General features: G+C 43.6%; 1 protein-coding gene across 2 annotated transcripts in view; it reads right to left on the reverse strand.

Moving 5' to 3' along the window:
• Positions 1-1,407: 1,407 nt before the first annotated feature.
• CCNT1 (cyclin T1) overlaps positions 1,408-26,494 on the reverse strand; it is a 40,248-nt gene continuing 15,161 nt past the window's right edge. The window contains exons 6-10 of one of the 2 annotated variants that reach the window (XM_088447926.1): positions 25,950-26,048; positions 24,112-24,157; positions 20,170-20,333; positions 17,847-17,917; positions 1,408-4,681 (exon numbers count right to left, since the gene is read on the reverse strand). In XM_088447926.1, the coding sequence (XP_088304052.1) occupies positions 3,518-4,681; positions 17,847-17,917; positions 20,170-20,333; positions 24,112-24,157; positions 25,950-26,048 (1,544 nt within the window). In that variant the 3' untranslated portion in view covers positions 1,408-3,517. The remainder of the gene's footprint in view (positions 4,682-17,846; positions 17,918-20,169; positions 20,334-24,111; positions 24,158-25,949; positions 26,049-26,494) is intronic. The other variant, XM_088447856.1, reaches the window with a different exon arrangement.

Raw genomic sequence — 26,494 nt, forward strand, 5'->3', positions numbered from 1 at the left:
TTAACTATATATATTTTCTGAAAGAAATATAGTTCTCCCACTATACATATTCCAATTTCATTTTCCATAAACATATTATATATTTATTTTAAAACTTACCATATGGAATTGTTACTCACAAAGGAGAAATAAATAAAAAGCTAAAAAAAACTAGACAAAATAAAAGCAAATGATATTTATAATATTGATTCTCTCTTCTTGAAGGGAAATAAAAAAATATATATATTGGTGGCTTAAATGTGTAATCAAGTTAAAATAAAGATAAAATCTCAAGGATTATACCAACAACATTCCTATTTCTTTCCATTCCATGTAATGGGCTTTTGGTGCAAAGTAAAATGAAAAAAAAAACCAAACAAACAAACGGTTTTTTGGGGTTTTTTTTTTTTTTTTTACACTCTATGGCTAGTAACTGGTGGAATGGTGCTCACCTATCATCTGCTGCCCCTTCCACAATATGTTTATACACCTACATCTCTCTTCACTCAATGCCGCTTTCCCCAATGAGCCAATTGACACCATACCCCTCTGTACACAATGTAGAGTATACACAGTGGCACAAGTGTAGGCAGTATATAGCTGTAACAAGCAGATGTTATGTTTAGAAAGAACTCTGCAATAATACAAAACTAAACCTTCTTTGCTCCCACAATGTACACTGCTCACTTTTTTTCTCAAGAAAAACAAATTCATAACGTGAGGCTTTTGTCTGAGCAAATACACTTTCCCATGTACATGACATTTATTTAGCCATGTTGAGGGTCTTGGGTGATACAGGGCCAACATTATAAAAAAAATATTCAATTAATTCAATAAATGGTACATAACCATGGTACATGGAGAGTGATGGCTAATGATCAGGTACAGTACACACCAGTAAGCCTGATGTTATGTAACCACAGAACATTCAGCAACACAGGGGCAAATCTCTCTCTTCAGGGATCCTAGTAAAACCTGTGTCTGTATGTTTAGGGATCATTTTCTTTATATAACCTGGACTGTGGATTAACAAAAGAGTCCCTAATCTACACCTGATTAGCTCATGTAATTTCCCGATGCCGATCAGCAATCTGTCAGTGTATCGGGGAAGTTCTGCATACTAAAATTCCCAGATTTTCTGATCATATTTTGGTTGGCATCCGCAAGACAGGGAAATCCAACATTCCCCGATGCCCAGACCCAGTCGTCTGGGAATTGTTGAGCAATCAGTCGCATATGTATGGGCCTCATTATCCCATGAAGAATAATTTAGGGGGGTATTCATGAAAGCTTGGAGAGAGATACAATTGTGAGAGATAAAGTAGCAAACAATCGGATCCTATCTGCCATTTTTCAAACACAGTCTGTACAATGACAGTTAGGAGCTGATTGGTTGGTGCTTTATCTCTCACAATTTTATCTCTCTCCAAGCTTTCATGAATACCCCCCTAAGTAGCAGTAAATGAGAGTCCAGTCCACATTCCAGACTGAAGACAACAGCCTGGTGTTAGCAGGAATAGGGCAATACAGTATTCTAGAAAGAATAAATATAGTCTGACAAGGAAGACCTTCACAATAAGAGCGATTAGCAACTGAGGGATCCATTTACCTTCCTGATACAGAAATCACACAACAGAATTATGAATGACAGCACATTTACAGCTTTCTAGTAAGCCACTCTAGCATATAACCATATTACAACATGTGTATTACTGAGTGAAATAACATAGTTAAAATAACTGGAGTTTATATTTACTGGATAACTCCACCTTCACTTACGTTAATAGGATCATATTTCATGATTGAAGCATCCAAGTTCTTTAGTCTGTTAGATGCGATCTCTAATGAAGAGTATCTACCAGTTACACTGAAATGAACAGCCTGATGTAATGGAAGTCAGCTACACAGCGCGTAAAGCTATTTGTGTCTGGTGTTCGATTCCCTATAATAATTGGCAGATGACATAGATTGGGACCAGACATATGCAGATAAGATTGCATGGAAAATTTCAATGTAAGAAGAGGAGAGTCGAAGTACAAGTAGCCATTATATACCAGTACAAGGTGTAACTAATAATCAAAAGCAGCAAACAAGGTGCTTTAAGAATGAGGAAGGACATTTCATGTCATAATATCACAAGACTAAATCAGCCCAACATTGCATTACCAGTGATTTCACAGTGTAACTGAGACACTGTAATAACATTTTAACTTTCATATATACTGTATGAATTAGTTTGAACACTGTCCTAGAGCTATAGAGGTGGCTATAACTGAAGGGGTTAGCAGTATGGGTGATATCATTAACATTTACTTAACAAAGCACCAATGGAAAACAGAGTAACAATTAATACTGTATTCTATAATATTAGAATATTTTGGTTAATAAGTATATCAATCCATTAAACTCTGCTGTCCTGCTATGAAACAGCAGAACAATGACTTGATCTTTGTTGGGGACCTACAGTCACCAGAAAGTCTTTTATGGGACTAATATTTCACTAATGAGTAAATCAGACAATAACTGATGCTGTATGGAAACCTTGGACGTAGTGAAGGGGACGGACAGCCCAAGCTCTACTATATTTATCCCTTATTTATGACAAAATGGTAATGTCTGAGTGACTAAAGTAAATTCTTTGTGTGTCATTTTTTTTCATTGTTCTATAACCTGATGTTATATCCCCTTTCAATTAGGCTTACATCGGATTATGCAGAAGATGATAACTGGAGATCAGGCTTACACGAAATTGCCCATACGCCTCAATAAAACGACAGCAATGGTTCAGTACAGACTGAACATTAATATACAGAAAAATCAACAGTGCAAAAAAAAACCAAGAGACATACGTAATTACCAAAATATGCCAACCAATCCGATGCAGAACAGAAGAGAGGCTATAGTACAGTAAAGAACAGCTACAGTAAACTTGCTTAATACACTATGAACCTATTTCAAAGCACTCTATCTCTTCACAATGCTCTGAAACCTCTTTAGGAAGTCGCATATGTAAACACTCAGCCTACATGATGCACGGTAGCATGCAAAGGAGCTTTGTACATAAAACCTGAGATGAGAAAATGACATACATAGAATACTGTTAAATGCCAAGAATTCAAGACAAACTGTACCTCTAATATGCCGCTTAGAAAAGATCTATAACACAGCACCTTGATCTATGGGTCAACATTGCCTCCAAGTAATATCTGTATAAAACCTACAACCTGTTTGAAGAGCATCAGCTGCAAAGAAAAGTGAGCAACTTAAATAAGTGTAAAATAAGAAGCTATGGTGATTCCGACAGACCAGTTATCTAGAAAGTACAAACATACTTTGAAGCTTCTAGGGAGGAAAAAAACATGGAAATGACAAGGAATAAGATAATTATTTTAAAATGTAACCTAAGACATGATATACTTGATCAAAAAGTACATGGAAGAGCAGAGGGAAACACAATATGCTGGTAAAATAGTGCTGAGAAAGTGGCTACATAACTCCTTTGAGCTAGTCTTACATAGTGAACCTGCAAAGCTAGCATTTATTTGGGGAGTGGGGGCAGAGGTGGAGGGGGCTCAGCAGGGAGTGGTGGCGGTCTGGGTTTGTCTGTGTTGCTTGGCCTAGGTCTGCGATACTCCCCATACTGATGCAAATACTGAGGGGGTTGCATGGGCTGCATTCCCTGTGCACTCAGAAGTGAATGTAACATGTTTACAGTGTCTTGGTAATCAATGGCTTTTGGTGCACCGTGCCCATTGGCACCAGAAGGTTCCCTGTCTGTTTTGTCATGACTGCTCCGTGATCTGTGCAGTGCCTGTGCCACTGGAAAGTTAGCTATGGGAAGTTTGGAAGTCCTGCTTACTTTGTGAGGAGGGAGGTCGTGACTGGTGATATCATCTGATGGAGGCCTTTTTCGTGAAGGTGCTGACGATTTGTGAGAAGAGGCCCCTAGAGAAATAGAAGACCGTTTGCTAGTTGAGCTGCTGGTTATGTCCTGATTATGCTGTCGGTGGGACTGGCTATTGTGGTGGTGATGGTGGTGTGAAGATGAAGAACCACTCCTGTGCTTGTCCCTACTCTTACTGCTGCTACTACTACCACCGCTCTCCTCATTTGGCACCTTAATGCGGATCTTTCCCTCCTCTGGTTTCTCCCTGTTGGACACAGGGAGACGCAATTTCAGGCTGGTGGACTTCTCTGTTCGTTCATGGCTTACATCATGCAAAGGTATCTTCAGAATGATAGGTGAGGTGTGACTCTCCCTGTCCCGATCTCTCTGCTGCTGAATTAGAAGGTTCTGCGCAGCACATGCATACTGCTCCTTTAGGCTGGCTCCCATATGTTCCAGCTGGCGTTTCTGTGCAGCTAACTCTTCAGCGTGTTTTGCACGATACTCCTTCAGTGAGACTTTTGCAATGGGTGCTGGTTTGTTGACCGGTAGCTGAGACTGGTCTATGCATGCATTGTTCTCACTAGTCCTATTTTGCTCAAGCTGGTTATTTAGTGGGGCTCCCCATGGTCCTCCATATATTCCAGAATCCAGGTTTGATACGGAGAATGACTGAGAAGATGAATCCGAAAAGGGGGAATTGCTCATTACACCACTGCGGGAGAGCATTCGTAGTATTGTCTGTTCAGAAAGGCTGTCGTTACCATCCTCCTCTTCACAGCCATCCTCTTTGGGTTTTTTGTTTGCCTGATTGATCTGCATGACAGAAAAGAAATGAATTATTAAAAACTTCAAGTAACAGGAAACAACGTAAGAATGCATGTAATAATTAGTTAATTTTTCATAATGTCTGTATTGCTTATTTTTAACTATCAGGACCGATTCAATATTGAGATTATGCTTAATTATTATTATTAATCTTTACTCATTTGCAAACAATTATATTTTAAAAAAGATTCAGTTTGAACGAATGTGGTCACTGTGACGCGCGTTGTTTTTTTAATGGATGACTAAATGCTATGTTAGACACTGCAATGAATATGTTGGTTCTGAATGAGTGAACAGCGCCCTCTACATCCCCAAGGATAGCAATGTCTGCCTCACACACAAAAGTTTTAGAAATTGCCACACCACAAAATGTATACGAGTGGGATTAGAAATCTACATGGTGAAGAGTGAAAATGTCACTTCGAAAAAAAATCTTTTTTAGTACCAAATTTTAAGTAAATGATACTGACATTTTCTCCTAAAATATGGCTCAGTTTAGCCTAATTTATGTATTAAATTAATCATAAGAGTGAAGGCAAATCAGAACTATGTTATTGCATTTTGTTTTCCAAATATTTTTTTATCCTGGCGGAAGTGCACTCAGACATGCATATTCCTGTGTCCAGCCCACGCATATGGCAAAATCCTCGTTGTTATCAATGTTTGCCTCAATTCGGTCAAGTGTGCCAAGACTTCAATCAATGCGTACAGGCTACAGAGCAATACGGTGGCACTTGCAGTGGAATGTCAGTTTGCACTGACTAATAGGAGGAGTGGGGCGGATAGGGCACATTACTTGCTGAGTACAGAGTAGGCGTATCTGGTTGCAGATATTTCATTCTTCAGGTGAGATTGCTGATATGAGATAAAGGTGTGTGGTGTGCATTGTGTTGTTGAACGGCACACATTGCAATTTTCACTCTGCAGAAACTTTGAACTCTGCACCAGCAAGAGACTGTGTTGCATCCTCAACTTTTAATGGAGTGCATTTTGCACTTAGCTGCAGAGAAGCGATTTCTAGGCACACTATTGCTGTAAAAAAAAACTGGATTTTTGGTTTTACCTGTAAAATCCTTTTCTCTGAATCCATGGGGGACACTGGAGACCATGGATATAGGTGGAGCTTGAGGAGCTGGGCACCAAAGAGTTAAGATTTGAAGCAGCAGCACAGGCTCCTCCCCCCTATACCCTACCCCCTGCCTCAGGCACTCAGTTAATACTAACAAAGCTCAAACACAGGGAGCAGGAGGAGAGGATGAAAAAACCTGGCACACCAAATTAGGTAGTCACGGAAAGGTGTAGAACCCCGGGACAGAATGTGTGGCAGAATCCAACCCACAGGCAGGGGCGTAAGGGCGGGCGTCCAGTGTCCCCCATGGACTCAGAGAAAAGGATTTTACAGGTATGACCAAAAATCCAGTTTTCTCCTTCATGCCATGGGGGATGCTGGAGACCATGGGACATCCCAAAGCTGTCCCCTTAAAGGATGGAATGCTCCCGTGCTGCAAATGGGACCAGTCACCAAAACTAGTATCTCTAGAGGTGAAGGAGCCCAAACAGAATAATGAGATGAATACGTATATCACAAAGAGCGAGGCAGCGATGTTCCAAGGAGGAACCCTGCCCAGCCATCTAAGAAGCATCCACTAACCTAGTGGAAATGTGTTTCAGCGATGTCCAGGGTCGGCCCGGCCAAACAAGGAAAGGCCGGATGAATCAAGGAGAATAATCTGACTTCTGGAAACTCTGAAGCCAAAAAGAGAGGCCCTGTTCTACTTACAATAAAGTAAAGAAAAAAAATTTGAGCCCAGTGACCTAACCTTCAAGGAGGGGGCACCCTAATGTCCAGGATAATCTGAATGAAGAAGCCACAAGAGAAAAAACCAACTAGTGCTGAGGATTGACTAGCCCTGCGGGAACCACCATGATAATCCCTGAATGGAGGGAAAAGTGAGACAGACCCCAAAACCCAACACAAAAGCTGCGAGGCAACCGGAGGGGGTACGAGAATAGCAGACTAAAACTGACACTTCCTGTTGAAAGACCGAACAGTATACCTAAGAGCAAACCTGTCATGGATCAAACCAGGAAACCCGGATGGACTCCGATAGAGAGGAAGACGGAGATCCAAAACCAAAAAGAAGAGTCAGTAGCTGCCATAAATACATTACAAACTGAGCCACGGCCCAAGGAGAGACATAAACTCTCGGTGATTCTGGTAACCTGGAACAAAAAAGTTATACTGCGCAAAACACTGTATTTTATAAATGGATTCACAATGTAGATATTTAAATATAAATTGGTTTGCTGTCTGATTAAACAGGAGGCTTGATATAAATAAAAATATTTTAATATATATACCACATATAAACAATAAACACACAACAAATAACATATAACATTTGATAGTCAAGTATGACCACTATAATGTAAAAGTCTCTATCAAGGGGACTAATAGCAATAATGCATGTTACTGTTTGTAACAAGACCCCAATTGAATTTATATTGGACAATAAAGAACCAAAAGGATAAAAGCACAGTTAATATATTCACAGTTGCAAATTCCCACTCCCAAGTGGAGAAAATCTGTGTTCCTAACGCCTTGGATGCTGGTTGTTACAGGTGAATATAAATGTATCTTTGAACTAGTAATTGAACGCAAATATATTGCGATAGTAGTGTTCTCATACAGACAACCTAAAAAAATATATACACCGCAGTGGTGAATAATGTACTGGCGTCCCAGTAATAATCACAGTATCTTGCTGTTTGAATAAAAATAATGTGTTACCTCGATCCGAATGGGCAGGTGTATTTCCAATTAATGGATAGCCCCAAATCACTGCAATGAATTTCGGCCCCACATAAATGTCCAGATCCGGGTACCTTCCTCTGTGTAAGGCAGGAGGTCTCAATAGACCGTGCCGGAGGTTGCACACGGCACAAGAGTCACCGCCGCTGGCACTTTCGGGGACCAGATGACAGTGTGCACATGGGGACAGGCAAAATGAAGTGTGCAGTGGATGCGGCAATAATGAACAGCCGCTGCTGCTGGTGTTCCTGTAGGTTGTGTGTCTATACAGGAACAGGTGACCAGCAGCAGTAGTCAGGAGCGGTGAAAAGAGCAACCCTTGCCGCCGATGATCCTACGGCCGGCAGCAGCGAAGGGGGCGGTGGATTCCGCAGTGATGGTGATGTCCTGTGGGTCCGGAGCAGGATCGGGTAGCTGGCAAAAGGTTTGTCTGGAGTGCAAGCGTGGTAGGAGGGTATAGGTCAACGCGTTTCGTCCCGTATACCACCGGGACTTTCTCAAGACTGCTGGAACAATGCTTATGTGCACTCTCCATCCGAAGATCCACTAGGGTTGCAGCAACAGGCCCTTTGACAAGCCTGTCGAATAAGCTACAGATGTCGGCCTGTACTCTGGATAAAAACTTTAGTTCCAGAGGAATTCCAAAGGAATAGGAGGTCAATGGACAGTTGTCGAGATCCTCATACCAAGTTCTGCAAGGCATAGCAGGGGTCACACTAATAGCTGATTCGCCTACCAGCTCAGCAAATGGAGAATATGGAAGAACAGGGGCAGGAAAACCCCCTCAATAGAACCAACCCAGGAATCTTCACAACCTAGAAGGGCCTGTTTCTCTAGTAGACTAGGTAGTGAGAAACTAGGTAGCATTTCCCTTATAATCTCACTTGAGAAAGAAGAGTGTAAAGGGCATGGGGACGTATAGAAACTGCCAATCTAGAGTCCTGTAAGATGTAAAGCACCGTTAAACGACACAATCTCATTAACACAGAGAATAGATAGTGATAAGTCTGAACTGAGAGAAGATCCTCATCAAGGACTGGGGGTTAGTTAGAGGTATGCTGATCAGACAGTGATGACTAATCACCTGAGATGAGCAAAGTTTGAGAAAAACGGGTTAGCCTTAGATATCTGAAGGACAGTGTAATCCATGCTGACCTGGCGAGTGGATAGGCCACACAAAAGACTCAAATGCCTAGGGAAATTCCTCAGGCTTTACATGGTGAATCCGACAAGTTGGATAACCTATCTTATTACCCGAAAAAAGCCAATGGTTCAGAGTGGAACAGGAAAGACAGACCCAACTGTATCTGATTACAGGGATACCGTAGATCTTGGGTCATAACGAACTCCTGATACTTATGCTAGAGGGAGAAGCCCCAATACCTGGCATATGTATATAACACAGGTACTTATTCTAGAGAAAATCACAGTCTGTCAGGCAACCGCCTCAGTCTGTAGAAGAAGTGTTACCGGACGCCAAAAAGCACCAACCTGACAGTAGATAATGAAAGGTCAGTTAAAATAAGTATGTAGAGAAAAAGGGGTCCAGAAAGGACACAGCATAATTGGAGTGGCTGCGGCTGTGTCAAACTGCCTCGGAGTGAGTAACACTGCCTGAGCCGAAGGCACCCTAATCCATGTGGGTAGTGTGGAGGACATATACCCAGAAGGCAAATAGATGTAATGCAAGATAAACACCATATAGGATATGGTGGGATTGTTTCTTTTTGGAATGTGCCTCCTTTTGGAATGTGCCTCCGGTATAAAGGAGAAACAGCTAGAGAATGTTAATTCAGGTTTTAACAATAGTTGGAAACCTGTGCCAGCACGGTGGGAATATACAAACCCCACACAGAAAGAGCCATAATGGGAACAAAACACACGACCCCAGTATTGCAAATGTCAATGGCATCTGTGTTCCATGTGCACCTGAAGGTATAGGTAACAAGCTCAGAAAAGTGCTACCAGGCAACGTTGATTAGCCTGAGCAGTAATTATGACACTCTGTTGCCATTTCTCCCTTTCCTTATGTAAGGGACGCACAAAGCAGGGAGTACAAAAATATATGCAGCAATAGCTGTAAGGCAGGAGTATTTGCACCTGTTATGAGATGTTGACAGAAGAATCTGTAAGAGCAGATCCTCTGAGTACTGAGGATTCCTGAGAGTAATAGGTACTCCTGTTATGTTAGGACCTGGTCCAAACAAGCGAAAGCAACCCATATAGGATGAGGTATTACTCTTTCAGAGGTACAAACAAGGGCATCTAATAAGGCAATGCAGAGCGTGCTTCTTTGCTCCAATGGACCTGGCAGCTAAGGCAATGAAAGCGCACCTATAAATAAAGGTATGCACCTTGTAGGATGTAGGATTCATGTTAGCATGAATATGCATGTGTCCTGTAGTATGAGTCAAGAGTAGCAGGGACACTAGAAAATAATAAGCTTAAGTGTGTTCTGGAAGTAGATTGCTGTCAGGCGATCTGAGTGGGAACCCACACATTGCAGCTGACAGAGATCGTGAAATATCAAGGGGTACAATTGAGAATGGAGTACCTGAGACATACCCTGCACAAGTGTATGGATCTCCAACTTAAAGCACCTCAGGGATAATAAAAGGAAATCAAACCATATGTTTGTATCTCAGCCTGGCATAAGTACCTTATCCAGAAATATCTGGCAAGGCAACCGCCCACACAACTATTGTGTGAAAAACAATTATGTAGAGTAGGGTCTGACAGTATACCTTCTGCAGACACTTGGCCATTGCATAATTTAGGTAAGGTAGGCTTTGTAGAGTAAAATAGAAAACGACCATACTTATCTGCAGGAGCATAGGCAGCTGAGTAAGATGACCTCCCAAAGTTAACATCTGAGCTAACCTGCAGCAGGCCTGATAGGAGTCTGTGAGGAGATTTCCGAAGAGGGCAAAAAAAAATGGCCTGAGGGGAAGGCTGTGCACTGAACTGTGAAACTCATGTTATTACATATGTGGCTTCTTCGGTTTTAGAGGGGACTGCATGTTTTGCGATTAGCTACAGAAATAGGCACAAACAGAAGTATATCAATATACTGTATGTAAAACCTACTTATATATATATATATATATATATATATATATATATATATATATATGTATACACACACACACACATGCAGGTTGAGTCTCCCATATCCAAAATGCATGGGACCTGGGGTATTTTGGATAACAGAATATTCCGTATTTTGGAATATTTGCATATTTTAATGAAATATCTTGGGAATGGGACCCCAATATACACACAGAATGCATTTATACAATATTTTCAATAATTTTGTGGCTCAACAAAGTTTGTGTACAGAAAACAAATTCATTTATGATTCATATACACCTTATACACACAGCCTGAAGGTAATTTTATACAATACAGGTTGAGTCTCCCATATCCAAATATTCCGAAATACGGAATATTCCGAATTACGGAATAATTTTGGCATGACTGAGATAATAAAACCTTTGATTTTTGATGGTTCAATGTACACAAACTTTGTCTAAGGCACAAATTATTAAAAATATGGTATAAAATTACCTTCAGGCTGTGTGTATAGGGTGTAAATGAAACATAAATTTATTTCATGTATGTACACAAACTTTGCTTGAGCCACAAAATTATTGAAAATATTGTATAAAATGAGCTGCAGGCTATGTGTATAAGGTGCATATAACACATATATGCATTCTGTGTGTATATTGGGGTCCCATTCCCAAGATATTTCATTATGATATGCAATTATTCCAAAATACGGAATATTCCGTTATCCAAAATACCCCTGGTCCCCAGCATTTTGGATATGGGAGACTCAACCTGTATTTCTAATAATTTGTGCCTTAGCTTGTGCATATTGAACCATCAAAAATCAAAGGTTTCATTATCCCATTCATTGACTCAACCTGTATGTATATATATATATATATATATATATATATATATATACACATACATACACACACACACAACAGGAAAATAGTGAACTTGTGACCAGTCACTGTTGAAACCCGGGCTCTAGGCTCTCTTTATACTATTGAGTCACAATATTTACCACAGCAGCACCTGAACACAAAGAAAGTTCAGTTTGAACAAAAAACTCAGTCATTGTCCATACAGTCAACACCTTAAAGGTGAGGTAGGGACAGGGACACTATAACAAAGCATCAGTTAGCGATGTATAGTTCCTGGGAGGATTATTGCACTCTCTATACACAGTATTGTCTGGCCTGTGACTTGAACAAAGAGAACTGTAAGTCCTGGCATGCAGAGGACCTGGACAGAGACAACTGTCAGTCCCTTTTGGCAGGTTATCTTAGGAACCTGTGGCCATATGCTTAAAATTCAGGGCTATAAACAGAGCGGAATGAAATATACAGTCTCTACTAAGCCATTTGCTAAATATTAGTAATGGCCAGCCCAGCATCCTAAAATGGCCGCCTAGGAGAGTGCAGGGACCGTTTGGGCGCTGCCCTGTGGAAGGGAGAGCGCTAAAAGGGTGAGGGAGGAGAACGGAAAATGGCTCCCCTCCCCCCAAGACTGACCGCTGGGGACTTGCTGCCATTTAATAACGGCGTCCTGTTACAGTATATCCCCGATGGTCCAGTGGGTGAGCGGAAAGGACCGGGTACCCACTGCCATCCCCTCCAGGGCCTCCTACACCGGAGGGGGGGGTCGCCACTGAATACTGGCTCCCCGCGGTGGGGGAAGCCACTTACCTTCCCCTGGAGCTCCGGCCGCGGCTGTGTCCCCGCTGCTCTGTGTCCGGGGACGGCCGGTGTCACTGATAGATAAGCCAGTGCTCCAGCCACCGGAGCGGGGGGAAAGAGCAGCCGGCCTGAGCGCTGTGTCTGCAGAGGCGCCACCGGCCACAGTAAAAAATAAAATAAAATCTTAACCAGCTGCAGGAGCAGCTGAAAAATACGTGCCCTCCTTTCAGCACCAAAGAAAAAAAATGAGTGTCTGAGGCATAGGGGGGAGGAGCCTGTGCTGCTGCTTCAAACCTTAACTCTTTGGTGCCCGGCTCCTCCAGCTCCAGCTATACCCATGGTCTCTAGTGTCCCCCATGGCATGAAGGAGAAAAATAAATAAACTGAACACAAAAATGCCACATATAATAAAGGCAGCTATTATGAAAATTCACACAATTTACAGCGATTTCTAGACACACTATTGCTGTAAAATAAATAAATAAATAAATAGAGCACAAAAAGTGCCACACATAATAAAGGCAGTAATGATGAAAATTCACACAAGCCTTAAATTAGGCAATATTTTATGGAAAAAAACCCTGTAAATTTAAATTTAACAAAAGACTTGGTTCTAATGTGGCATTAGGCTGGACTATAATGTCAGGTTTACATTTCCAATGTGTACTTCTTAGGATTGTTCTTACTCTCTGCAAGGAAAATGTGATCTGTTGCTTTATTCTAAAAAGACAATTATTTAAAAGTTGTCTTCTTGAAACTTATTTAAATAATCATGTCCCACAATTACACTGCACAACAATGAAAATGTTTCTGATGTGAAAATAGTTACTTTTAATTGATTTCAGCATGCAAATAACGACTATGACATTTAAAGCTCTCAGTTAGCTCTGAGTACTGAGATATAGCCTATTTATGACGATGTAGGGGTATTCCTAGTGAAGTGGACAGAATGGAGAGAATCTTACCAGCAATCTGCGTTCCGCGCAGAGGGGGCGGGGCCTAATGACCTAATTAAATGAATCAGCTATTTGTCCCCTCCCCTATTCAAATATATGCGATTCACGGGATTACCCACACAAGATAACTGTGGTGCACTGAGTGACAAGCATAGTGAGCGATTCCACCAAGACATTTCAGCAATGGAACAAAGATATCAGGGTAGGTGAATCACTACTGTTGGACAGTGACAAGAGATGCCCCAGAAGAGGAGTACAAGCGACAAGCAAAGAGACAGCACCCCTATGAATAGGCCACTATATTACATAGTACTTTCATATGCTGTATGTATGTTTCGTTTTGTGTTCTTATTTGTGATTGATTGAATTAAAACAACTGTTATTTATTTTCTATCAAGAAAATATCAGATTTTACAATAGCTTTTCACTATGAATATATTACTAATGTACATACAGTATAGTGCAAGTAGTGTAGCTCAAAAAATAGAGCTAGTAAAAACATTCTGAAATCATTTTAGTTTTTCTTGACCTCAAATTAGTAATGTAGGACTATTTTTAGAAAGGAAACAAATTAAAAGTATTAATTTGTTGTACAGTGTTATTTTTTACAGGTGGGCTCATGCTTGTACACAGCTAGATAGCCTTGATCTGCCCAGCTACAATTATCAGGGGAAGCTCAGCTCTAGTTTTGCACCCTAGCAGAAACTGCGATTTTTACATGTAAAATCTATGCTAAGTGGTTTGTTTGCAAAAAAACAGGTGCAAATAGCACATGCACTACTGAAGGCGAAGTTTCATAAATGGCCTGTTCCCTTTTCCTGGGAATTAGTTTTTGGTATGATTGGCTGGTGCTTAGAAACCTCCCAAAAAGTCTGTTCCCTTGAATCATCGTACTGTCCAGGATTAACCTAGACTTTTGCCCTACGGAATCTGCATTACAGAGTGTAATGACACTTGTCGACTGTGGAGACATCCGCGCACTCGTAGTTGAAGAGTGGAGATCTTGTCTGACGTCAGAAGGATTCTCCGATTCCGAGAATACAGCAGGGCTCCCAGATGAATCATACCTTCTGAGGGATTCAGGGAGGACTTTTTCCAATTTTTCCCATTTGTGCTTGTGAAGGAAAGCAATGGTTAACTTGAAATGGCTTTAAAGTACCTTGGTGATCCTGCTAAGAGCAGGAGGCCGTCCAGATGCTGGAGCAGTCTGATACCCTGAACAGGTGGGCTGTCATAAAAGCCATAAATCTGGTAAACCCCGGTGGGGCTGTGGACAGCCCAAAGGGCAGAGCCCGAAAATTGGAAGTGTTGCTGTGGCTCAGCAAACCTGAGCTAACGCTGATGAGGGCTGTATAGGTACCTGTAGGTACGCGTCCTGAATATTCAGCGATACCATAAAGTCCCCAAGTTCCAAATCTCGGATGATGGAGCGTCGGGGTTTCCTCCTGAGCCTAGGCACCTTTAGGAACTGGTTCAGGGATTTGAGATAGAGGATAGGCCAATGAGGACCATTCGGCCTCTGCACCAGAAAGAAAGTAGAATAACCAGTCCCTCACTGAGATAGTGGGGCTGGCATAAATACCCCTGCTTACCGCAAGGACTGTATAACTTTCTGGATTTGTAAGGCCTTGTTCGGGTCTGAAGAAGTGCCTGTGTAGCTAAACATGTGGGGAGGCCATCTGAGCAATGAGAGGGCGTACCCGTGAGTCTTCAACTCCTACCCAAGCATCTGTGGTGACTTGACACCAGCACTGGGCGAACTGAAAAAGTCGGTATCTCACTCTGGGATCCCCTAGATGAAGACCTGTCCCGTCAGGCTGAAGGTTTATCCTTAGGTTTACAAGCAGGGCGTCTGGATGTCCAGGTCTGCTCGGTACCGGGTATGGCGGCCCTCGTGGAGCCCGACAGCCTAGGAAAAGATTGGCCTTTAGGGTGTCCCGGAGGACAAAAAGACTTAACAGATTTAGTCCAAGGCCTTGTAGTGGGAGTAGCTGAAGGCGGAAATTTTGCCGTTAGTGATACTGCCAATGTTGCTACAATCTTGTCAAGGTCAGGACCAAACAAGATCTCCCCAATATAGGGTATCCATTTTAAGGCCTATCTTGGGAGTCCACCTCTGCCTATCATGAGCGCAGCCATAGGTTATGGTGGCGGATACAGTCGCAGCCAAAACCCTGAAGGTTAGGAGACTGGCATCCAATGTAGTTACTCCAACATATGAAACTAAATTTTTTATGTGAGCAACAAAAGACATCTGATCCCCAGAAGTTTTTGAGGAAAAAAGCTCTACAAATGCCTCAGCCCAGCACTCAATAGCATTAGCCAACCATGCAATAGCCATGGTTGGACGGGCAACAGCCCCTGAAATTGAGTATATTGATTTCAGGCAAAGTTACCGTCTTCGGATCCGTAGAATCCGTCCGGGCAGGAATGGGAGGCGTAGTAGCGCTCTTAATCAGATGAGTAACATGAAAATCCACCCCAGTAGGTGATTCCTATTACTTGTAATGACCCTCAGGAAATGGGAGGCCAAACGCTTTTGTGATACCTCTTATCTGGCGATAGCCAGACTCCCGCCATGTGATCCACTCGCTGTTCAGAGAAGAGAACACAGCCGAAGACACTTTAATGCTTAAACTGAGGGTGATATGATTTAGGTGCAGGTATAACATCCTCTATAACTAGGATGGACCTGACCACCAGCACCCAAGCAGGGATAATAATACTTGATTTAGGCTCCCCCTCGTGTGAGAGGAATAGGAGTCTGATACATTATCCGGATCACCCTAGGCTGATGAACTGTGTTAAGAAAGCCGTACAGACTGGGGAGACACCACAGGGCGTATATTAAGCATTCTTGTGTTTCTTAGAAAATGACATCCACCCAGGGTGGCTGTTGTGGTAATCCCTGTAAGGGAAATGACAGACTGTTGTGGTACTTGAGGGAATTGCATGTACTGTGAAAAACCCTGGTATGGAGCGACTGTCTGTGTCACAGGGGTAAAATGCAAGAACTGCGAGAAACCCTGAGAGGGAAGGGTAGCATGTTCAGGTAACCCCAAGCAGGTTACAACTATGGGGGCCACCAGGCGATCCGCAATGGAGGCCAGGGTCTTGAGGAACAAATCGCCCAAGGGGGTCCTTTAAGGGGACTGGCACCTAATACATAACCCTTCCTGAGTCAAATCCTCCGTAATCACACCTGCAGCACATGACTTGCAGGATAGCAAAAAATGGGTGCAGTATCGTGCTCCATTTCCTGGTCAGACATATCTGACTAACAATCATTATGGAAATATCAAGCAGAACTATACTGGTCCTGACAGGCGCTAAGATTAGCTGCAGGGACCCATTATCAGCGTATGCAACACACAGTTCCATCTAATATATGGCAAGGTGCAGCATGCAACAGAATGTGACAAACCTCACAAATATTGAAAAGTATATATATGTGAGGTCTCAGAACCACCCTAGGCACACCTGTATTAGGGCAGATTGCAAAGAAAAGGGATAGATATATACCGACAGGTGAGAGAATAAAGCACAGACAGACAGCACTAGCATAAGTCACATACAATGCAGAAATATATATACATAAACATTACATATAATATACTGCAAATGGCACTACATTCAACTGCCCACATTCAGTGTCTGGGGAGGCTATAGCGCTTTGTACTCTGACCTAAATAGTGAGGTACGCAGGGGGACTGAACCAACTGACAGCCTTTGAGTCCTGTGCTGCACCACATAGTAAAATGGCTACCGGAGACCTCAGAGGAAGCGTGGTCCACGGAGGAAGCAGCTCAGTGATGCCAGACTACAGGCTTGAAAGGCGCGCTGAACTGAAAAGCCGCTACAACAGGGAAGGCTGCCACCCCTGGCAGGCTATTAACCCCCGGGACGCTGGCTACCCCTGCCGATCTTGAAGTCCCTGGGGTCTAGTGGACACGCGGGGTATGGGGGGGGCCCCACAGCCACTGCCAGCGCCTCCGGTCTTTCCCCAGAGAGCGGAGGCATCGGACTGCATAAATGCGCGGATCACCGCAAGTGGTGACCCGTGATCTTAGCTGTTCCCCGTCGATACGGCAGCAGTCCTGGGCGCCCGCAGAGTCCAGCTAGCACAGACTCTGGGGACCTGCCGAGATCCCCAGATCTGTTCTGACGTCTCGGCACTGGTGGGGTGACGGAGCAGCAGCTTGGACGTCCAATGGATACTGCCGCTCTGAAGAGTCAAAAGTAAAAATAAACGTTAAACTCTTAAAAATAAAATAAGCTTATGGGCTGCTAATCAGCCCCCCTGCGCAAACGGTGACCCGACTCCGGCCGGGCACCAACTTAAACTGAGATGCCACTGGCTTGGGGGTGGGGTTATAGGGAGAGTGGACCTAATGCATCCTGGGAGCTGAAAGCTTTAACTGCGTGGTGCCCGGATTTGGTTCCCAACCTATACCCCCAAGGTCAACCCTGTGGACCCTGAAGAAGAAACACACATGCTTTCCAAAATGCATACTGAAATGGTAAAATGCCCTTTAGTGCAGATAATGCACAAAGGTAAGAAACCCACTTTATTATTCTATCCATCCTCCTTTTCCTCAACAAATGATTACAATAAATACCATATATAATAAACATATAACTAGTAGGCTTACTCTCCAGTTTCTTATGCCCTTCAAACGATTGGGAGTTTTCTCTAGGATTTGGAGAAACTCATGTGTCAATTCTGCAAAAACAAATAGGATATAATTAGATGAAGGCAGATAAAGATGAAATGCAAAATCTCATTACTGTAAATAGCAAATTATCTAACAACAGGGCTAAGAACTAAATGTACTCTACTTTTTAAGATATGTTCTTTAAATAATCAGTTCTGCAATTAATTTAGTTGGCATCAACAGTTCAGTTTTCGGCTGCACCTATACAGTCAGGTGCATAAATATTGGGACATTGACAGAATTTTCATATTTTGGCCTCTATTCACCACCACAATGGCTTTGAAATGAAACAAACAAGATGTGCTTTAACTGCAGACTTTCAGATTTAATTTGAGGGTAATTACATCCAAATCAGGTGAACGGTGTAGGAATTACAACGGTTTCTATATGTGCCTCCCACTTTTTAAGGGGCCAAAAGTAATGGGACAAACTAAACAATCTTAAATCTAACTTTCACTTTTTAATACTTTGTTGCAAATCCTTTGCAGGCAATTACATGCTGAAGTCTGGAACGTATAGACATCACCAGACGCTGGGTTTCATCCCTGGAGATGCTCTACCAGGCCTTTACTGCAAATGTCTTCAGTTCCTGCTTGTTCTTGGGGCATGTTCCCTTCAGTTTTGTCTTCATCAAGTGAAATGCATGCTCAATCGGATTCAGGTCAGGGGATTGACTTGGCCATTGCATAACATTCCACTTTTTAGCCTTAAAAAACTCTTTGGTTGCTTTTGCAGTATGCTTCGGGTCATTGTCCATCTGCACTGTTAAGCGCTGTCCAATGAGTTCTGAAGCATTTGACTGAATATGATCATATCATATTGCCCGAAACACTTCAGAATTCATTCTGCTGCTTTTGTCAGCAGTCACATCATCAATAAATACAAGGGAACCTGTTCCATTGGCAGCCATACATGCCCACGCCATGACACTACCACCACCATGCTTCACTGATGAGGTGGTATGTTTTGGATCATGAACAGTTCATTTCCTTCTCCATACTCTTCCCTTCCCATCACTCTGGTACAAGTTCATCTTTGTCTCATCTGTCCATAGGATGTTGTTCAAGAACTGTAATTGCTTTTTTAGATGTTGTTTGGCAAACTCTAATCTGGTTTTCCTGTTTTTGAGGCTCACCAATGGTTTACATCTTGTGGTGAACCCTCTATATTCACTCTTGTGAAGTCTTCTCTTGATTGTTGACTTTGACACATATACATCTACCTCCTGTAGAGTGTTCTTGATTTGGCCAGCTGTTGTTAAGGGGTTTTTCTTCACCAGGGAAATAATTCTTCTGTCATCCACCACAGTTGTTTTCCGTGGTCTTCCGGGTCTTTTGGTGTTGCTGAGCTCTCAGGTGCATTCTTTCTTTTTAAGAATGTTCCAAACAGTTGATTTGGCCACACCTAATGTTTTTGCTATCTCTCTGATGGGTTTGTTTAGATTTTTCAGCCTAATGATGGCTTGCTTCACTGATAGTGACAGCTCTTTGGATATCATATAGAGAGTCGACAGCAACTGATTCCAAATGCAAATGTCACACCTAGAATCAACTCCAGACCTTTTACCTGCTTAATTGATAATGAAATAACGAGGGAATAGCTCACACCTGTCCATGAAATAGCTTTTGAGTTGATAGTCCCATTACTTTTGGCCCCTTAAAAAGTGGGAGGCACATATAGAAACCGTTGTAATTCCTACACCGTTCACCTGATTTGGATGTAATTACCCTCAAATTAAATCTGAAAGTCTGCAGTTAAAGCACATCTTGTTTGTTTCATTTCAAAGCCATTGTGGTGGTGAATAGAGGCCAAAATATGAAAATTCTGTCAATGTCCCAATATTTATGCACCTGACTGTATTTTATTTTACAGGTGCTAAAGACTTGGGGCCTGATTCATAGATTTACGGAACCCCGATGTTCCCATAAATCTCCGATGATTGAAGAGCTGCGCAAGCACGGGAGCATCACCGTTTTCTGGGCGAGCTGAAGCCAGTGGCTGCATTCTTGGACACAGCTTCACTGGCCTAGGCAGATGTCCAATGTTGACGCAGTAAGTTTAATTTTCTAAATGCAGGGCAGTACATCACTGACTTAAAAAACTTGTCTGTGTATTCACTAACAAGGTGTACCTAATTTCTTTATCTGACCAGTACAAGCCTATATATACTCCCTGCACTGTTATTATATAAATATATATTTTATTGTAACAGACACCCTGCTTGGGAAACCATATAGAAAGCAAAAATACATATACGAACCATCCAAAAGTTTCAAAGTTACTGTCACATCCACATACTCCCACCACGGCTTTCCGTCTGTTGATACAGGGATCTCCCAGTTAGACCACTTACAGGCCAAATGGATGCAGACACATGCCACTACCGGAGGGGTGTATTGAAGACTGAACGTGGTTAAATGCAGGCTATAAGAAATAGCAGATTACGTATTAGAGGTGATAACAACACCATTACTTAAGGTGCCTACACACTAGGCGATATTTTACACGATTTGCCTGATTTCGACGCAACGGAACGACAAATCATGTAAAATATGTGTCCACTTACAATAACGATGCACATACCCGCTGGTCGTACATCGCATCTTCAGATCTTTAGTGTTCACTCTAGCTCCGGCGCGAGGCAGGGTGCCGGAGCTAGAGAGGGCACGTTTGTGCGCGCGTCGCAGGCGCGCGCGCGTCCGAGAAGGGAGCGTGGCCATCGAAAAGGGGGCGTGTCTATAAGAGGCGTCCCCTTTTCGTTACTCTTGGGGGCGTGCCCGGCACTTACGGACACGCCGGGCATTCCACAAGCCATGCAGACAGGGAGAATAGATGCCGGGCGCATGTGCCCGGCGTCTATTCTCCGGCGGTGACCGGGTCACCTCACATTTCTTCACCCGCGGGACACTGCGACCCGCGGGTGAAGACAGTTCCCGCAGGCTGTTAGGGCAGGGCGCTTTTTGCCCTCCTTCTGGAGGGCAGGGCGCTTTTTGCCTTCCAGAAAGAGGGCAGGGCGCCGCGCCCCGCTAAAACAGCCTAGCGGGAACGCTAGATCTTGCCTGCTGCAGACAAGATCGGCCAATCTCGCACACAATGCACTGGAAAAAGTTAAGGATGCAAGATAGGTCGTCTGTCACATTGGACACTTTTTAACACCAAATCGTGTCCAGGAATGCCAGGGAGCTGCTGGGGAGAGTTCAAGGGAAATCGGACACCAGATTGCATCTTCACCACATCGCATAGTGTGTAGGCACCTTTAGGCTCCATTTGACAATTATCTAATCTCAGTAACTATATGTGTAAAAACAAGTTAGATGTGGCAACCTGTCTTCATATAGAGACAAGTTTGACAACATAATATTCCCACATCTGGAGCCTGGCACACAGCTTTGTGTTGTTTGAAGATTAGCAGTGAGGTTTTGGCACAATCTGTGGCTGTGCACATTGCAGGTAACATCCACATTCTCCTTCTCAAATCATGGCACTTTCCTTGTCACACATCCTGCAGCCCCGACCACAGTAACAAACACAGGAGTGCACAGGTCAGGTCTCTAACAGGGTGAGCACGCTCATCTCATCTCCCACAGGGTGAGCATGCTCATCTCATCTCCCACAGGGCCAGCACGCTCATCTCATCTCCCACAGGGCCAGCACGCTCATCTCATCTCCCGCAGGGCCAGCACGCTCATCTCATCTCCCGCAGGGCCAGCACGCTCATCTCATCTCCCGCAGGGCCAGCACGCTCATCTCATCTCCCGCAGGGCCAGCACGCTCATCTCATCTCCCGCAGGGCCAGCACGTTCATCTCATCTCCCACAGGGCCAGCACGCTCATCTCCCACATGGTGAGCACGTTCATCTCATCTCCCACAGGGCCAGCACGCTCATCTCCCACATGGTGAGCACGTTCATCTCATCTCCCACAGGGCCAGCATGTTCATCTCATCTCCCACAGGGCCAGCACGTTCATCTCATCTCCCACAGGGCCAGCACGTTCATCTCATCTCCCACAGGGCCAGCACGCTCATCTCATCTCCCACAGGGCCAGTACGCTCATCTCATCTCCCACAGGGCCAGCACGCTCATCTCATCTCCCACAGGGCCAGCACGCTCATCTCATCTCCCACAGGGCCAGCACGCTCATCTCATCTCCCACATGGTGAGCACGTTCATCTCATCTCCCACAGGGCCAGCACGTTCATCTCATCTCCCACAGGGCCAGCACGTTCATCTCATCTCCCACAGGGCCAGCACGTTCATCTCATCTCCCACAGGGCCAGCACGTTCATCTCATCTCCCACAGGGCCAGCACGTTCATCTCATCTCCCACAGGGCCAGCACGTTCATCTCATCTCCCACAGGGCCAGCACGTTCATCTCATCTCCCACAGGGCCAGCACGCTCATCTCATCTCCTACAGGTGAGCACGCTCATCTCAGGGACAGTACGTCATCACATCTCATCTCCCACAGGGTCAGCACGCTCATCTCCTCTGCCACAGGGTCAGCACGCTCATCTCATCTCCCACAGGGTCAGCACGCTCATCTCATCTCCCACAGGGTCAGCACGCTCATCTCCTCTGCCACAGGGTCAGCACGCTCATCTCCTCTGCCACAGGGTCAGCACGCTCATCTCATCTCCCACAGGGTCAGCACGCTCATCTCATCTCCCACAGGGTCAGCACGCTCATCTCCTCTGCCACAGGGTCAGCACGCTCATCTCATCTCCCACAGGGTCAGCACGCTCATCTCATCTCCCACAGGGTCAGCACGCTCATCTCATCTCCCACAGGGTCAGCACGCTCATCTCATCTCCCACAGGGTCAGAACGCTCATCTCCCACAGGGTCAGCACGCTCATCCTATCTCGCACAGGCCCAGCACGCTCATCTCATCTCCCCCAGGGTCAGCACGCTCATCTCATCTCCCCCAGGGTCAGCATGCTCATCTTATCTTCCACAGGGTCAGCACGCTCATCTTATCTTCCACAGGGTCAGCACGCTCATCTCATCTCCCACAGGGTCAGCACGCTCATCTCATCTCCCACAGGGTCAGCACGCTCATCCTATCTCCCACAGGCCCAGCACGCTCATCTCATCTCCCCCAGGGTCAGCATGCTCATCTTATCTTCCACAGGGTCAGCACGCTCATCTTCCACAGGCTCAGCACGCTCATCACCAGATTTACAAAAGTTTAAATTGGTGAATTTGGTTATAAATCTGTAGTTTAACACCAAGGCCCGTATGCTATTAGTTTCGCACCCGCGAGACTTTTTCGCCTACATCGCGTATTTTAGCCACAGAAACTTATCGCGCACGACCACGCGATTCGCCCTATTCAATTCCAAAACACGCAAAAACGCAGCCCGGCGAATGCAAACCAGGCGAATAATGCTGTCGGAATTGGGGAAATCAACCTGACACCCCCTAAAAGATGCACTAACATTGGGGATCAATGTACATGCCCCCGAATAGGCCTATTAAATTTGTGGTTCTTAAGATGTGTCAATTTCTTCTAATTATCGTCTTTGCACAAATGGTGAAGAATAGCATTAAGCAGTATTTTTGGAGAAAATAAGTAGTCCAGTCAAATTTGGAGTACTTGAAAATGGGTGTAAGCATATTTAAAAGTCGCTAAAGTGAAGTTATAAGAAACTTAAAAACGCACTTTCAGCAAACACCCGCAATCAAAAAAAAAAACCTCACCCATAATTGCAGACCCCCAAAATGTCTATTTTGCTAGTTTTAAAGTTTGTACTCCCACTTTGCGCTTTTTCGCCTCCATTTTCAAAGTGCTTTTTTGGGGTCTTCTACAATTTATTTTAGTTTTTTTTTACGCAGTTATCCTTTGGGGGACTGTCCCAAGGGTGCTGAGTGGTTTCCCCACCTTTGCACCCCAAAATAGCAATTTTGCACTTTTTTTTATCCACCCATTCATAGGCGAATAATTTTCGCCCATTACATTGCATTTTCGCGTACGCGATAAGTGGATGCAATTGAATACAGAGATAAGTTTCTGCCTGGCGAAAAGTCGCAATCGGCGAAACTTTTTCACGGATTCCGACTTTTCGCGGCTAATTTAATACAGGCCCAATTTTCTCAACTATGTCTCACTCTCCATGTTACCACTCAATTCCTTGTCACCTGTACCTTAAAGAAAGCACTTTCCTTCACCCCACACCCTCAGATACACGTTCATAAATTAACCTGTTGGTTGCCATAAAGTAGGATGTCTGGGCCAGGTCCTTGCTCGCTGTGGAGAGAGAGAGAGACAGATAATTAAAGTGATGTAATTACACTGCTTTTCATGACTTGAAAATATGTCACTGGAAGCAAACAAGGGAAACATTTTAATTTTCAAGAACCTATCATTCATGTAAAACAAAATGGTATGTACATACACATAACTACACCTATTTATTGATCAAAAATCCATTTCCCGCAAAGCCACCAATTTAGCAAGGGTGAGATGGTCAAGAAAATAGAAACAATAAAGAATTTGAGATAAAAGAACCAGAATTAAAGTACAAAAACAGGATTTTTCCAATTAATTATTGTTAAAATCATTTATCTGAGATTGCAAATGTTTATAGGTAGTTTTACTTCCTCCTGGGAACAAAACACAGTTAGTCGGAGAATCAGGCAAATTTGGTCACCGTGGTCTGGTTCCAGATGGTAAGGGGGCGACCCTTGGTGAGATGTCTCTTCCACCACCACATAAGAAACGGACAACTCAGTGGCAAACATGAAGAGCCACAAGAGAGTCAGACCATGACCACTTGACTAGAATTTTATTTTTGAAGGTCAGAGTATGGAGACATTTATTTACTAACATTTAAGAGATAAAAAAAAATAGATTTCTGAACAGCCAATACTACTTCCTCTGGAACAAGACTCTAAGAGAAGAACCAGACATATAATTATATAATCCACTTGGCTGGGACAAGACTGGAATTTTGCTAAGTTTATTACCTAGTCATGTGATACCAGCAATTCCACTGTCCTTCATAAATGTGTCAGGATAAGAGAGGCACAGCTCGCTTATGTTAGGCGGCCATTTTCCCCTGCCAAAACCAGCATAGTTTTCATGACTGCCCTTGGTGCTTGGCCAAACCAAAAGGGAGAGCACCTAGTGAATTATTGAATTTCCCCCCTGCAAACATGAGGAGACTGTGATGCATGTTCAGGGATTTCAGATTCAGAATGAGCTAAAAGTCAAGTCCAGCAACAATAGGGATTGGATAGCACCAAGGGCCAAATTCCTGGTCCCTTCCCTCAAGAGGGGCGTAGAAAAAAAAACACCTTATTGAAAGCCATAAGACGTCCAAGACAACCTCTTTATATAATGGTTCTGATCCACAAATCTGAAGATGATCTGATCCAATGGTCACAAAATAGGATCCAGGTGGGGAGGAATCTCGTCATTCGTCTGATTTACAGCAGGTTTAGACCTGGAAGTCTTCTCGGCCACATCTACTTACTCCTTTAGTGACCACTAAAAAGGAGAAATTAAATTGCTCCTAAAAGAAGTTCCTCTCAATTACCCTGAAAAAGAAAAGTATTGAAATATAGGACCTTTAGGATTGGAGACATTGACTGGAAAGTGGCCTAAAATATGATCCTGGGAGTGCAAAGGACAGTCTCCTCAAATAGTTAAACTTCCAGAGTCCCTTTTGGACTCTCTATCTGCCTCCCAGGATCTAAGCCAGAATGTGTGTCTCGCTGCTACTCCAAGGCCAAAGATTCCGGACTGATTGAGACCAGCTTCAAGGACTGCATTTCTCTCTGATGCTTCCTTTACATTGTCTGCTACTATTTGTAAGCATTGCTCTTATTGTAAGCCCTCACTGACTTGCTTAGCCCACTTTTTCTAACGCTTTACCCAAGTGTCTCCTAGAATGGTCCAGAGAGACATGCTTGCTATGACCATGAGCGATTTAAAAATCCCTTTAAATGTCCTATCTGTGCTGTCCTTCAAGGACGAAGCAGTCATAATAGGATTAGTGTGAATAGGGGCATTCATTCTAAGTGGGATCTGCCATTACCAGTATCTTCTTCCGAGAAGGGGTAGTTGAACTGAAACCTCCGTGGAACCTGAGTCTTGTATCCAGTCTCTACCAGGCCTCGCTCAAGAGTTCTGTCAACTGTTGGGAGAATGGAAAGAAAATAGTTTACAGGGAAACATCTGGAGCCTCAGGTTCTACTGGATCCTGAATATTAAGGGCTTGCAGAGAGGCTAACTCCAGCAGTTCCTCAAACCAATGTCTGTTGGAGGAGCTTCATAGTCTGGGTCTCCATGAATCACACCATGAGTAGACTGTGGCCATAAAGGGATGAACATAGTCAGCAGCAGAACTTAGGTAGGCTGTGGCATTTCAATGATTTTCAATTGGTAATGAAAGTGTGTGCCAGGAAAACATTCCCTACAGTGCACAATGGATCCATAGATTCATGTTGTTTTTTTTATCAATTTCTGACCCTATCACCAGATATATATCTTGTTAGTAAAAGCAAAACTTGCCCCACTTTCAAAAAAAAGAGTATGGAGCAACAGCTTTGTCACTGAGGATCAGTGATATGTAATTTCTGA

Source organism: Taudactylus pleione, unplaced genomic scaffold, assembly GCF_031769625.1.
Source record: "Taudactylus pleione unplaced genomic scaffold, aTauple2 ptg000005l, whole genome shotgun sequence".
NCBI lineage: Eukaryota > Metazoa > Chordata > Amphibia > Anura > Myobatrachidae > Taudactylus > Taudactylus pleione.